The 14,412-nt window shown below is 37.0% G+C and overlaps 1 protein-coding gene across 5 annotated transcripts in view; it reads left to right on the top strand.

Annotated features, from left to right (window-relative positions):
- The window catches only part of CEMIP2 (cell migration inducing hyaluronidase 2), a 164,115-nt gene that overhangs the window by 135,885 nt on the left and 13,818 nt on the right, over window positions 1–14,412 (top strand). For all 5 annotated transcript variants that reach the window (XM_079925819.1, XM_079925822.1, XM_079925818.1 and 2 more), the window contains 6 exons: window positions 1,036–1,167; window positions 2,671–2,706; window positions 3,467–3,622; window positions 6,164–6,341; window positions 8,543–8,758; window positions 11,997–12,205. In XM_079925819.1, the coding sequence (XP_079781945.1) occupies window positions 1,036–1,167; window positions 2,671–2,706; window positions 3,467–3,622; window positions 6,164–6,341; window positions 8,543–8,758; window positions 11,997–12,205 (927 nt within the window). The remainder of the gene's footprint in view (window positions 1–1,035; window positions 1,168–2,670; window positions 2,707–3,466; window positions 3,623–6,163; window positions 6,342–8,542; window positions 8,759–11,996; window positions 12,206–14,412) is intronic.

Raw genomic sequence — 14,412 nt, 5'->3', positions numbered from 1 at the left:
AGAAAAAGTAACATTCAGTCTTTATAATTAATAAGTCAATGAAATACAATCTTTTTTTAAGTGCTGATACATTTTTTCTTTGTATTTTTTATTATAGTAGATTTACAATATTAGTTTCAGGTGTACAACATAGTGATTCAATATTTTTATAGATTATACTCCATTTAAAGTTATATAAAAGAATAGCTAGATTTCCCTGTGCTGTACAATATATCCTTGTTGCTTATTTATTTCATACATAGTAGTTTGTATGTCTTAATCCCATATGCTTATGTTGCCCCCCCATCTACTCTCTCCTCACTGGTAACTAGTAGTTTGTTCTCTGTGTCTGTGAGTCTGTTTCTGTTTTGTTATATTCATTTGTTTGTTTTATTTTTTAGGTTACACTTATAAGTGATAATATAGAGTATTTGTCTTTCTCTGTCTGACTTATTTCACTAAGTAGAATACCCTTTAGGACCATCCACGTTGCAAATGGCAGAATTTCATTCTTTTTTATGGCTGAGTAATATTCCATAAGTATAATCTATTTAAAATTTAGGCTTTTTAAAGATATTGAATCCAGTTTTCTCTCTATCTAAAGCATTTCACCAGCACACAACTCAAATAATACTCTGCTTCACATATATGTATGTTGAAATATATGATTAATTTACTCAGTAAGTTTATATTAATATCATGTAGCTTGAGAATTTGTGAAAACATACTATATTTCCTGGTCTGAGGTTTTTCTGTTTATTTTTGAAATGGTTTCAGTGCTTAGAGTGTTCTGTAATGTCCCTTTTATAATATAAATTGATTAAAAATAAACTATGAAATATGAAAGCAGTTCTCTGCAAATTTGTATTTTTTTTCAATATTTGAAATGCAAATAATTAAGTTGTGTCTTAAGGAGTTTTTTTTTTAGTTTAGTTTTGTTCAAAGTTAAATTCTGCTTTTGACACTTAAGTTTATAATCGTAAGTAGCTTATTTACATTGCCTTTTCATTACTCTTTTTAAAAGTCCTTTTTTTTTTTTTTTCTCCTAACCCCAAGGTTTCGGCCTCATCAGGATGCAGACCCTGAAAAGCCACGTGTTGCTGCTTTAATTGACAGGCTCATTGCTTTTAAAAATAATGATAACGGAGCTTGGGTCAGAGGAGGAGACATTGTCGTTCAGAATTCAGCGTGGGTATTGTCTATGAAATTATTATCTGATGACACTGATGTATTTATTTTTTAAGGCTTTTTAAAAAACCCAGTAGACTGAAAGTACAGTGGGGTTTCTGGAATCATAGTATCATTACTAATAGAAAAGCTCTGAGGAAATATGCCAGCATTAACTGACTGCAAATGTTTGGAATCGTCTCATTCTGCTGCTTTTACTGGAACTGAACTTGTCTGGTGACATGAGAGCTTTTTGATGAGATTAAACAGAAACTGGGACTTTAACTTTATGTAACAAACATGGTCTATGTCAGAGCGCTAAATAAAGATTTTGAAACTACCTGCATTTTTTTCCTTCCTTTTGGAAACTCAGTTTCCTGATGCTCTTCCACTGCCATTCAAAACAAAAGTTTTGAATTCTCCCTTAATAAGTCTGTTGACTTATGTTAACATGACTTGAGGCAGTAAGCATCTCACTTCTTTTCCATTTGTATAATTTTAGGAGAAGTCTGATGTATGTTGAGGTAAGATTTGGTGTTCAGGAGTCTAGAAAAATGTTTTTTTCTGGCTGGTACTGACATTAGCTGCTTGGCATTTTACCATCATCTCTGACTTTTATCATGCAAAAAAAATGGATATTGTATAAAATCTGTAGAAATAGCTTGGGTATTAATGTTGAAAAGTTTTGAAGAGAATACCATGATCTAACTGTTAAAAATTAGTCGTTCCTTGGTATCCGTGGGGGATTGGTTCCGGGACTCCCCATGGGTACCAAAATCCTGATGCTCAAGTTCCTTATGTAAAATGGCATAGTATTTGCATACTATATACATATAACCTACATATAACATATACATATACATATACATATGTATATGTATAACCTACACACATCCTCCTCTATACTTTAAATCATCTCTATTACTTATTATATCCAAGACAATGTAAATGCTATCTAAATAGTTGTAAATGCAATGTAAACGCTATGTAAATAGTTGCCAGCACTGGACAAATGTAAGTTTTGCTTTTTGGAATTTTCCAGAATTTTTTGTTTAATATTTCTGATCCACAGTTGGTTGAATCTGTGGGTGCAGAACCCAAAGATATGGGGGCCAAGTATAATGATAAAAATTATAATTACAGCTAACACCTGCTGCTTACTCTGTGCCAGACACTGTTCTAAATGGTTGACACTGATTAGCATTTTAATGCTTTCAAGTATCCTATGAGGAAGCTTATATTATTATTTCAACCTTTAGGTGAGAAAACTGAGGGGCAAACAGGTTGAATAACTTGCCCAAGGTCACACAGCTAGTAATAGGCAAAGCTGAGATTGGAACCAGGTGCCTTCACTGTGGAGCCTATGCTTTTCATTATTGGAAAGTGAAATTTTTGTGTAGTCTTGGACAGTAAACATTACTGGAACCTCCTGGATTTTATGACAATTAAATATTTTGAGCAAATTACCTCTTCTTATATGATGTGATAAATTAAAATGTTCCCTCATTCTCTTTTTTCTTATAGATTTGCAGATAATGGAATAGGACTGACCTTTGCCAGGTTTGTAATTACTTTTAAAAATACTTACCTGATTATTTTAAAGCTGTAAGGTAGAATAACCTTGATATATATTTTTTGATAACACAGGAATGTTATATCATTTATTAACATTAAAAAACTTAGCACTCACTTCCTGATGCCACTTGAGGGCCAAAAATACATTTTTATTGATTAATTGAATTTATACCAGAGTAGGAGATGAATCTAGCTGGAATTACACAGAAGGGTAGGCCCACCATATTTTTTGCTTAAAAGAAAACACTTGATCTTTAGATTAAAGATCTTAAAAAGTAGGGGAATATAGAGGAAGGGAGTAAAAGTTGGGAGCAGATTAAATATTTTCTTTCTTAGAAGTTGGTCTAATTTCACAGTGGTCTTTAAGAACGAAACTTTTTATGTTATATATTTTTCTCCAGATAACAGTTATTCTCATTGCCGTCTTAAACATGCTTGTCTTCTAATTATTGTCCAGGGCAAGTTTATTCTCCTCATTTGCAGTATTATTGCTTGGGACTGAAATAATTAGTTGTTCCTGTAAATTAAATCTCATTTGTTTAAATCTAATTTGCCAAGCACATATTAATTTATAAGAGGTATGTTCAATTTTGAGGCACCTTTTGGTGACTCACTAATACGTATCAGAAAAAGCTACTGGCTACTTTGAAAATTTTAGGTTTTTAAAGTTATAGCTTGCCTTCATTTGAGGGTCAATTTAAATTTCCTAGAGATGTGTGGTTAATGATTATCCTCATTTTAACAGTGACGGAAGCTTCCCAAGTGATGAAGGTTCCAGCCAAGAGGTATCTGAATCTCTCTTTATTGGGGAGAGCAGGAATTACGGATTTCAGGGTGGTCAGAACAAGTATGTAGGCACTGGAGGAATAGACCAGAAGCCTCGGACGTTACCCAGGAACAGGTAAGCATTGCTTTATCAGAGGAGCGTTAAATTTAAACAATAAATGAAAACCTAACCCCCTTACAAAAGTTTCTGTAATAATCCTGTATCGATTGGTTCCCACTGTGACACTTTTCCGACCTTATTATTATTAAAACTATTATTCTTGTTGTTATTATTGCTATTACTATTGTGTGTATTCTCTGGAATTCTGGAGCGTTAACTATTAACACTTTATAGATTTCATTATCAATTTTATAATGAAGGAACCTATCTTGTTTATCCTTCCTGTATAAGGCCTTATATAAGCTGGTAATCTTTTTTTTTTCTTTCTTGAGAGAACTGCCAAACCATAAACACTATGGACATTGAGTCAGTTTTCCCTCAATATGTGATGTTAGTTTTCAGAAATAGCCACTGGAAAAAGGAAATTACCTATTGAAAAGAGTCCTAGAAAATGAGATGATAGATGCCAAAGCTGACTCAAAACCTAACCACAGGTGTATAATTAACAGTGTTTCAGATGTTGAAAGGGTTTGGGGGTAGACTTTTGGCATGTTTTCTTCCAAAATAATCACAGTCATTAAAATAGTACTTAGTACTAGAAAGATTCTTCAGAACTTTTAGGGAACTATTACCTAATTAATCTCTACCTCAGTTCTGAGACACAGTTTGGAGGTGTCATTTTACTCGCAGGAAAACCAGGTAGAGAAAAACTAGTGTTCTAAAGGCCTTACATTGGAGCTAATGTCAGAATTTATCAAACATCAATTCCCTTAAAGCTATACCCTGTGTCTGGATATTGGGCTAGGACAGGTCAGGGGGATGGGGCAAACATAGTTGGCTTTGGGGGACAGGTAATGAGTGTTGGCCAAAGGGCTTAACTAGCTTCTGGCAAAGGGCAGCCTATGCTTGGCTCCTCTCGCCTGTGTTTGTTGTTGGGAAATATTGAACGTCTTTACTATATGCTATGCTATGTGTAGAACTCCTGTTAGACCGTGGAAGCCACTAGGAAAGGAACTTCATGGATTTTTAATGGCAAACATTTATTAAATGCTTATGATGTATCAGGCCCTGTTCTAAACTACTTTATTATTCAGTTAATCCTTGCAAAGCCCAGTGAGGTAGGTGCTGTCATCATCCTGCTTTATAAGTGAGTAACTTACTAAAAATAGCTAAGGTGGGACTCGAACCCTGTTAGTTTGGCTTCAGTGCTCTGCTCTTTACAATTAGGCTAAAGCTGCCTCTTCTAATATGTAAATTAAAGAAAAAAGGCTGTATTAGTTGGGTATGGGCTGCAGTAAAAATGGTGGCCAATTCAATTCCATTATTTTTATTTTACACTGGCCTTTAGTTTTATTTCAAAATGCTATTGCTTCTTTGCCAAGGAGGAATTTTCGAAATGAAGATTCCTAGTTGGTCAATGGATCCAGTTTTTATTTTACTGTATCTTTACAACCTTTTCTATGGCAGAGGACCGTTTTGTGATGTATCCTTGGAAAAACATCAGGAGGCATAGTTTTTTTTTTTTTTACATCTTTATTGGAGTATTATTGCTTTACAATGGTGTGTTAGTTTCTGCTTTATAACAAAGTGAATCAGTTATACATATACATATGTTCCCATATCTCTTCCCTCTTGCATCTCCCTCCCTCCCACCCTCCCTATCCCACCCCTCTAGGTGGTCACAGAGCGCCGAGCTGATCTCCCTGTGCTATGCGGCTGCTTCCCACTAGCTAGCTATTTTACGTTTGGTAGTGTATGTATGTCTAGAGGCATAGATTTTTAAGTAGGCTATTTGATTTGCTTGCTAGCATCTATGTTTTTATTGTAAAACACCACCAAGCTGTAAACTAATTAGTTGCTATAGAAGTCCTCTGCAATGCCATTAAGAGTGTAATAGGGGAAAAACCTAAGGGATCCAGAATATTATGGGTTTTGTACATTAATTACGGTTAATAATATATGATTAGTAGGTTAAGGAGTTTGTGTTGGAACAGAAAGGAGTAAAATGAATAAAACGAATTTCTCAATCTAGCCATCCCCTTTGACATAGTAAGCCTTGCAGACTTACACTTTTGTACTTTTAAGCATATCATTTCTCCTTACTATCATTTAGTGGCTTGAAAGGAGGTTCTCTCTGTTTAAGCACAGATTTGTCTTTTGTTCTCATGCTAGAAATTTTGGAACTAAAGCTAAAGTGTATGAGTTATCAAAGAAAAGATCTTAACCGAGTTGATTCAAGGAAGCCAAGTCACCTTTTCAGACAAGCCTCCATTCTATCCAAAATAGCATCTCTCTTCTACCCAGTCTATTGTATTACTATGTCTTTACTTTCTTCAAGCACTTATTATCTGAAATTGTCCATTGTTTTTCTGTTTGCCTTTCTCACTGCAGTGTAGGTTTCATTTGATTGGAGATCTTGCTTGGTTACCACTGTATCCTAGGATTGTGCTGGGTGTATATGGGATATTCAACAGTATTTATAAAACAAGTACGCAAGTGAAGTGCTGTTAAAGGGACGGGCCCATATGCATTAAACAAAATCTTGTATCTCAACAGGACATTCCCAATTAGAGGCTTTCAGATCTATGATGGGCCCATTCATGTCACCAGGTGCACTTTCAAACAATATGTGCCAACTCCAGATAGGCATACCAGTGCTATTGGCTTCCTCATGAAGAATTCTTGGCAGATAACCCCCAGGAATAACATCTCCCTTGTGAAGTTTGGTCCACATGTAAGTATGTTCTCATGGTTCCTACACAGTGAGTATGGTGGGTAGAGGAGGGATGGCACATTTCCAAGGACGAAAACACAAACGAAGGGTTCGCACTGAGTTTTTACGATTGGGAGGAGAAATCTGTGCAAGAGCAACTCCTAATTCCAGGTACTCTGTCCTGCTGAGTTCACGGTGAGAACAGAAGTCCCATGTGACCTGGGGTATTTCTGATATCCTGGTGATATCTTCAAAGGGAAAATGACTTAAAGTGATGACACGGGGATGGGAATTGTAGAATTTCATAGGAACAAGAGGACATATAATTTGTTGAAATTCAGTATAATAATCCATGAAGAGATTTGGGTTTTACCTGGTATTTTACTTTTCTGGGGTCTATTCTTCTGGGGAACTAGAGGATAAAAGATTGGGAAAGAAGAGGAATAGTGGGGTGATATGAAACAAATGAGGTTATTTCTTATATGAACTGTTGGAAGGGTTTTATGAAGATTGCAAAGAAGACTTAGAGATAATTGTTTACAATGCCGTAGGCCACAGCAATAGTTTTCTTAGTAGTTTCGTCAGTACCCTCTTTACCATTAAAACACAGGACAATCTGATTATATACTCCCGGCCTCGCCCCATCTTTCCACTTCTAAGATGACAGTGGTGTAGAGATTGAGCCTCAGACCGTATTGCTTTCTGCTCCCACAGACACAGCCACAATTGGAAAGTGGCTCGTAGTTCTCTCATTCACGTCCACAGGCAAACTCTGTGGTTGCCCAGTTTAAAGAGAACTTAAGATAGCTTACCAAAGTCTATATGTGGTTTTCATGAATAGCTGAGGCATGGAACAGAGGCACACGTGCAAAGCTGGGTTGTCAGCTTGGTTGACTGGTTCTCTTCTAGGCCACATAACTCCAGGGGAAGAGGAAGAGCTACACTGTGGATAGGGTCCCACTTAAATAAATAGGGTGGTTCTTGGATTACCTCTCCAGTGTAGAGGTTAGATGTTCGCTTACTGCCCACGTGGCTCTCCCCATGCACAGAGTTTGGTGATCACTGACATGGTCATACTGAAAAAAAAAGTTTTTAGATGTTTCGTTTGTTGCAGAGTTCTAGAGTTCTAACAGCCTAAGAGAATCCATGCTGTTTAAGTTTAGTGTTTCATCAGCCTAGAATTCTCTAACGTGGCAATGCTCTGAAACCATTCATAAAGGGAATGGTCTGTCATATTTGTTATTCCTAAAAAGGTGGACAGTATGCCCTAGACTTCTTTTAGATTTCACCATAAGAGGTATAAGGAAAAAGAGAAAAGAGCCTAGAACTAAGAATTTAGAGCCACTTGTCCCACACATCACTGATTTTCCATTGAGCTGCTTATCATTTAGATGTTCAGCTGATTTTAAAACTTCCCAATAAAAGCATTATAGAGGTGTATCTGCATGGCTTGAATGACATTAGTAACTTACCACTAATAAGAAGCAGCTGAAGATAATAAAGCATGTAACCTGCAGCCTGCTTTGCAGCTGTGTACTATGTGTTCGATAAGGGCATTGAATTAACATTACCCGTCATGAAAATTACTGAGCTGGACTTGGTCTGCGTTGAGGAGATAGAAGATAACACACACTTTTCAACAAGTTGTAGTGAGTCATGCAACCATACCAAGGCAACACTTAGATTGTGTTTTAGTTTGGAACTGTACTTACTTTTTGGTGGGAGGAGTCATTAACAAGTTAACTAAAGCATTTGGAGTGAAATAAAATGATTAGCTCAGGAGATAGAACTTATAATAGATTTTTATTTAATTGAGGTATAGTTTGCATACAGGGAAACGCAGAGATCTTAAGTATAAAGTTTATAAGTTTTAACAAATACATATGACTGCATAGTTCCCCTTCCCACAACTGTTCTAGTTTCTCTTACCATGGATTAGTTTTATCTGGGGAATAGGTAATAGTTTTTAAGTTAAAAAAAGGGAAAACACCGAAGATGAAATTGAACGCTTGCTGCTTGAACTCTACAAGGCTTTGGGAAATTTTTTTCCCCGTGCATGTCATAATTAATCAAAAATGTTGGTTGACAATTATGCTGTGACTCAGAACTGCTTTAACCTTAAAGTAATTGTAATGGATATGAAGTTGGGTCCTTGCAGGGAATGCTGGCTAACATGGCAGGAGCCCTCATTTTATGATGTCCCTGTTTTTCATTGTTTTCAGGTGTCTCTCAATGTCTTCTTTGGAAAGCCTGGTCCCTGGTTTGAAGATTGTGAGCTAGATGGTGATAAGAACTCCATATTCCATGACATTGATGGCTCTGTGACAGGATACAAGGATGTTTACGTGGGAAGAATTGACAACTACCTGATCCGCCATCCAAGCTGTGTAAATGTTACCAAATGGAATGCAGTGGTGTGCAGTGGGAACTATGCCCAGGTAGGCCAGAACACATCGTGATGCCTGATTCCTTAGCAGCTCCTGACAGCACTGCTTCTGTGAGGAGTACTCTTCAGCTCTTCGGGATGATTGATACTTTCCAAAGCATGGGTTTTTTGGGGGATTCTTTAGGGGAAAAAAAAGAAAAAAATTCATTAGGAATCACAGACTCACAGAATTTTATTTAAAGTTCCCCCACTCCAAACCAATTTAAAAATGAAAAAGTAAGCCCAAGAGAAGTAAGATAACTTGCTATTGGTTAAATATGGTTGGATTGTAGTTGGGGTGAGAACCCATATTTCCTGAGTTCCTAGGCCAGGTTTTTTTGCTGTGCTACAGCTGTGTCCCCTGAGAGGGTGTTTCACTCTTTGCTTTCAGGGTTATTATCTCTATTTTACCTCTAAATTAGGGACTCTGACTTGTGAGGCAGAATATCAATAGATCACACGGAAAGTGAGATGTTCTCAGAAACAGAGCTAGGAATTGGAATGAGTGGACAAGGAAGGAATCCAAGGAAATTCTGCAAATTATATTATGATATAATGTCTATGAAAATATGAAGGGAATGATATAGATTGGGAAACACTTCTTTGAAAACATTAAGCTAGTGTGCAATTTATTAACTGGATGCCCAGTATAAGAGGATGGAATAATTAGGGAGGTAGTATGTTAAGAGCACAGATGCCAGAACCAGATTGCATGGGTTTGAATTCTGGCTTTGTTACTTCCTTAAATATGAGGTGGGTAAGTTAATTAATTGCTCTGTGCCTCTGCTCAGTGAGGGTAATATTAGATCCTCTCGTACGTGGCTGTTGTGAGGATAGAATGCACGAGTATTGGTAAAGCATTTCACCCGTGGCCTAGCACATAGTGAAGTGCTTGCTGCAATTAGTATTATTTGAAGAGCAGGGCTCTAAGTTGCAAAGATGATTTTAATAGTGGTATTTGATGGATGACAGATTGCAGAATGGAGGTACCAGTTGCCCAGAATTTTGAAGAGAGCAGAATTTTATTTCCATATTTTAGACAATTACATGGTCATATTTAATAATAGATGTTAAGAGAGATAAAAGAATAGAGGGGGGCTTCCCTGGTGGCTCAGTGGTATAGACAAGACAAAGGGCTTAAGAGGGGTAAAGATTAGAGAGCTTTTTCTGGTTTATTTTAATGGCGTATTAGCTTCTTTGTTGTGGGATTTCTCATCCCCATGGGAGCGAGAGGAGTCATACTTGCCTAAGTTCTGGGAAGGACAAGAAAAGGATGGAGAAATAATTATAGTAAAATAAAGAAGAATGTGGTTGAAAATGTGATTTCTTCTTCCATTCGTTTTATTCTTAACCAGAATTGCCCTCTAAAATTAAGTTGACTCATTAATGCCTAAGAAGATATAGAAATTCTAGAATTAGAAGATAAAAAGCTTTTAATTCTTTAGTAGCTACAGTTTTAGTTAAATTGCTAGCCATGTGTATTCAAAGGTACATGTATCTGTCTTAAAGTGGTATGTGCTCACTCATGAAAACTTTATATTTTATTATAAATGTCTCTATATAGTCTTTGGATTTTCTAAGGTATTTGAGAATGTGAACCTGATAACTTCTAACTTAAAAAGCAAAGTAGTAATTCTATTTTTATTTGAAGATGAAGAAAGAAAAAAGTGTCTAATACTGCCCAGGCGGCTCTGGGAATGGTAGGACAGAAATTTTCTCCTGAGAATTTGGGCTGGGAGCCCAGATATGTAGCCATTTGTTATTTCTTGGATGATGTATAATACTGTATTTTTTTAACAAAAGATAGAAGCAACTGGATCTCAAGATAGAATAATCATTCTTTAGCTATTTGTAAATATATTTTAATGGGATGACTGCTCTTTGCTGACCCAAGGGTAAAGATGCTCAGGGAGAAAGGTGGTAACATAAGGAGAATGTGCCACCTCAAATCCTTCTTGGATTTGGAAGAAGGCAGGATATATATATATGTATGTGTTTGGTGCGGGGGTGTATTCTATTATATTTTAACCTATTATATAATGAAATACAGATCAAATATAAACATTTAAATAAAGAATAAATAAATATAATATATTAAGCATATATATTTAAATGTAGTCTCAAAATATGTATTTCCTGGGCTTCCCTGGTGGCGCAGGGGTTGAGAGTCCACCTGCTGATGTAGGGGACACGGGTTCGTGCCCCGGTCCAGGAAGATCCCACGTGCCGCGGAGCAGCTGGGCCCGTGAGCCATGGCCGCTGAGCCTGCATGTCCGGAGCCTGTGCTCTGCAATGGGAGAGGCCACAACAGTGAGAGGCCCACGTACCAATCAATCAATCAAACAATCAATAAATTCCTATCTCGATTTTAATCTTTAAGTGGTGTCAGTAGAGAAGAGTACTATAGTCAAACATGAATGAGAGTTAAGAAGACTTTCTGGCTCAAAGAATTTATAATTGAGGAATCAATATGGATAAAACTGCAGAAATCAGAGAAACAGAAAACATAGAGAAGTAGCGTGGATTAAATGCAACATTCTGCAAATGTTTTAATACTTCTGGGGGATTCTGTTACAGGATACTGATTTGTTTTAGGAAATTGTTCTGAGGTTTGTTCTTTGGAGGATGCATTTGGGGAAGATTTTGTTTTGGCACAGTATGGGGCTCAAATGCCACTGGAATAAATTCAGGGCTTTCAAATTTGCCTCAGTTTAATATGTTTTTCCAGTTTTTGCAGAACACTTTATAACTTTTTTTTTTTTTTTTAATGGGTGGAAAATGACTTCTTGGGCTGATGTAGGTCATGGAAAATTGAAAGCCAAAGCTCTGAGATATTTTAAATTTCCATCTCTTATTTCAGAGGAAAGTCTTTCAGATTTGACTAGAGGGTATCAGTTTTCACATTAATGTACTAATTTTTTGTATGTGTGTACTTCAGATTGAGGGATTTCTTTGACAGGCTATGTAAACCCACAAAGGTTTTATATTCTAATGAATAAGCTGGCCTGTTGTGGAAGAGATGATGAAGATCTTGGCTACCAGAACACATGGTCTGTTCTTACTATTTCAGCTTAAGCAGGCTTCATTGTAAGTGGAGCTTAGGATGAAGTTGGCTACTACTCAGTCAGTCTGGCACGGATCATAGAATCTCTCTTTTGAAAGTAGAGACGTTTGACTTTGTGCTAGATATGTTTTCTTTAGCTATTTAAATTTTCATTCTCTTCCCTTTAATCCTTAATTATGTTTTGAAGGTCTATGTGCAGACATGGAGCACTCAGAATCTGACTATGACCATCACACGAGATGAGTATCCAGCCTACCCTATGGTGCTCCGGGGAATTAACCAGAAGGCAACCTTTCCACAGTACCAGCCTGTGATCATGCTGGAGAAGGGCTACACCATCCATTGGAATGGGCCAGCACCGAAGACTGCTTTTCTATACCTCATAAACTTCAACAAGTATGCTTCTATTACTGTTATTTCAAATAGTTGGGCAATTAATAATTTAGTGGAGAAAAACAACCTATCTCCTTTGTAGCAAGTAAAGAACTTCAACTTTATGTACTTTGTTCCTCCTGTGGGGAGGCTATATATGTTATATTGATGGAATTAAGAGATTGTATAAATTGAATTCTGTCCTATTAAAAGCATGTCTTTTTCTCTATGGTCAAGGAATTGTGGGCAGAAAGCCATTTAACGGTAGGTTTTAATACCGTCTGCTGAATACTTTAATTCTCTGTAGCTGGGATGGGAATAAATTTTATCTGGTGTTCCAACTGAGCACTCGGTTACCTAGAAAGTAAAAAGATTTTTGAGGCCAAGTTTAGACTTGACAGAGGAGAGTAGTATGACTGATTATTCATGTCAGCAATGGGCAAGAAGTGGAAGAACTGTGGCATGGATAATGCCAGGTATTTGCCATCCCTGCCAGAATGTGAAAGCACCTTTCTATCCCTTCTTGATTTCTCAGTTGTCTGCTCTAATAATATTACTTTCAATCAAGGGCTCTATTTTTACATTAATTTATTTAAGCGTTTACTGTGTGCCAGTTGATATAAAGATGACTGAGAGAAGTACTTGCCCTTCAGGAGCTCACAGTATACAGGTAGAACAAAATTTAAGTAAATAAACCAGTACTATTTTTTAAAGGACAAAAGATAAGAGCAGCTATTCTGCCTAAGGGAGTTGGGCCAGGCTGCACTGAGAAGTGATAACAAGCGATCAGTTTTGTTACAAAAACAGCAGAGTTGGGAAAGGGCTAGTTCTGCTCAGGGACTGATAGATTGAGTGTGATGGGAGCGTAGGTGGGGGAAGTTACAGAAGATGAGACTAGAAACAAGAGCTGGGACTATCTAGACGTGTGATGGTTAACCCATGGGACTCCATGAAACTGCTCAGATATGTACCTGAAAAATTGGTTTGTTCACCTGACGGTTCATAAAGGCTGACTCGTCAGAACTGTCTTAAAATACCCAATTGGAATGAACAGAGATGGACATAGAACGTATAGGAATTCCCCTCCAAGGATGGCTGAACATCATGGTAGATGCTTTTATTCTGAGATGATAGGCCTCTGGCACATGCTCTAAACTGAACCATTACTATTTTCCTGTAACACTGGCTGCTGCTTCTCTATGCCCTTGCTGGACAATTGCACCTTCACTTACTGAGTCAACCAAGCCAAAAAAATCTCAGGACTCATCCTTTCCTCTTTCTTTTCTCTCATTTCTCCATCCTATCAGTGGCCAAGCCCTGTTGATCCTATGTGCTTAATGTTTTCAAATCTCTCCACTTCTTTCCACCGTCACTGCTTGTGACTGCGTTTAGGTCATTAGCCTCTCTTGCCTGGATCCCTGCAGCAGCCTCCTATTCGGTCTCCCCACCTCCCTCCACCTTCAATCCTTGGTCCACATTGTGTCCAGGGTGTGGGTTCTAAAAGCCAATCTGATATCGTCACCCCCATCAGTGAGCTGCCTAGAAGTCAATGAAGGAACAAACGATTGTCAGAGAGGGTGGAGGAGATATATGAAAGAGTGATCCGCAATACAAAAAGTTATATCTGGCAGGTTATGAATCTGAGGTGAGGTATTATAATCAAATGGTATGCAGAGTTCTGCACATACAAGGCATAACTTTTGAATAAATACTAAGAAAGTAAAAAGATTTTAAAGTGAAAAAAAGGATGAGCTCAGAAGTTTCAAAACTCTATATGGGCTTGAAATTCAGTCCAACTTTCCTTGTTTAATTATCTAAAAGTTTGTAAAAGTTACATCATGGGCAGAGGCAAGAGGAGGAGATGGATAATTTTTTTCCAAATTTAATATAATTATAGAGAGGTCATGGATTTTGTCATAGTGGCACTTATGAAAATAACAGTTTAAAAGTTATAAAAGCTGTACTTATGCATTAAACAAAATAAGGAAATACAGAAAAACATTAAAAAATTACAATAACCTGTAATTCTTCTAATCAAATTGAGGCATTATAAACATTTATAGGGTTCTCGTGTCTCTCCACCCTCAAGTGTTCTCTGAGCATATAAATATGCCAAAATTTATTTAACTACTCCATTCCCCTATGAACATTTAGATTATTTTTCTTCTGCCCCTCTCCCCGTTTTGGTATTACAAATGATACCGGATAGAGCATCTTTTCTTATACATTTT

The sequence above is a fragment of the Stenella coeruleoalba genome (genome assembly GCF_951394435.1).
Source record: "Stenella coeruleoalba genome assembly, chromosome: 7".
NCBI lineage: Eukaryota > Metazoa > Chordata > Mammalia > Artiodactyla > Delphinidae > Stenella > Stenella coeruleoalba.
The sequence above is the reverse complement of the archived record's forward strand: the minus strand, read 5'-3'. Positions and strand labels throughout refer to the sequence as shown.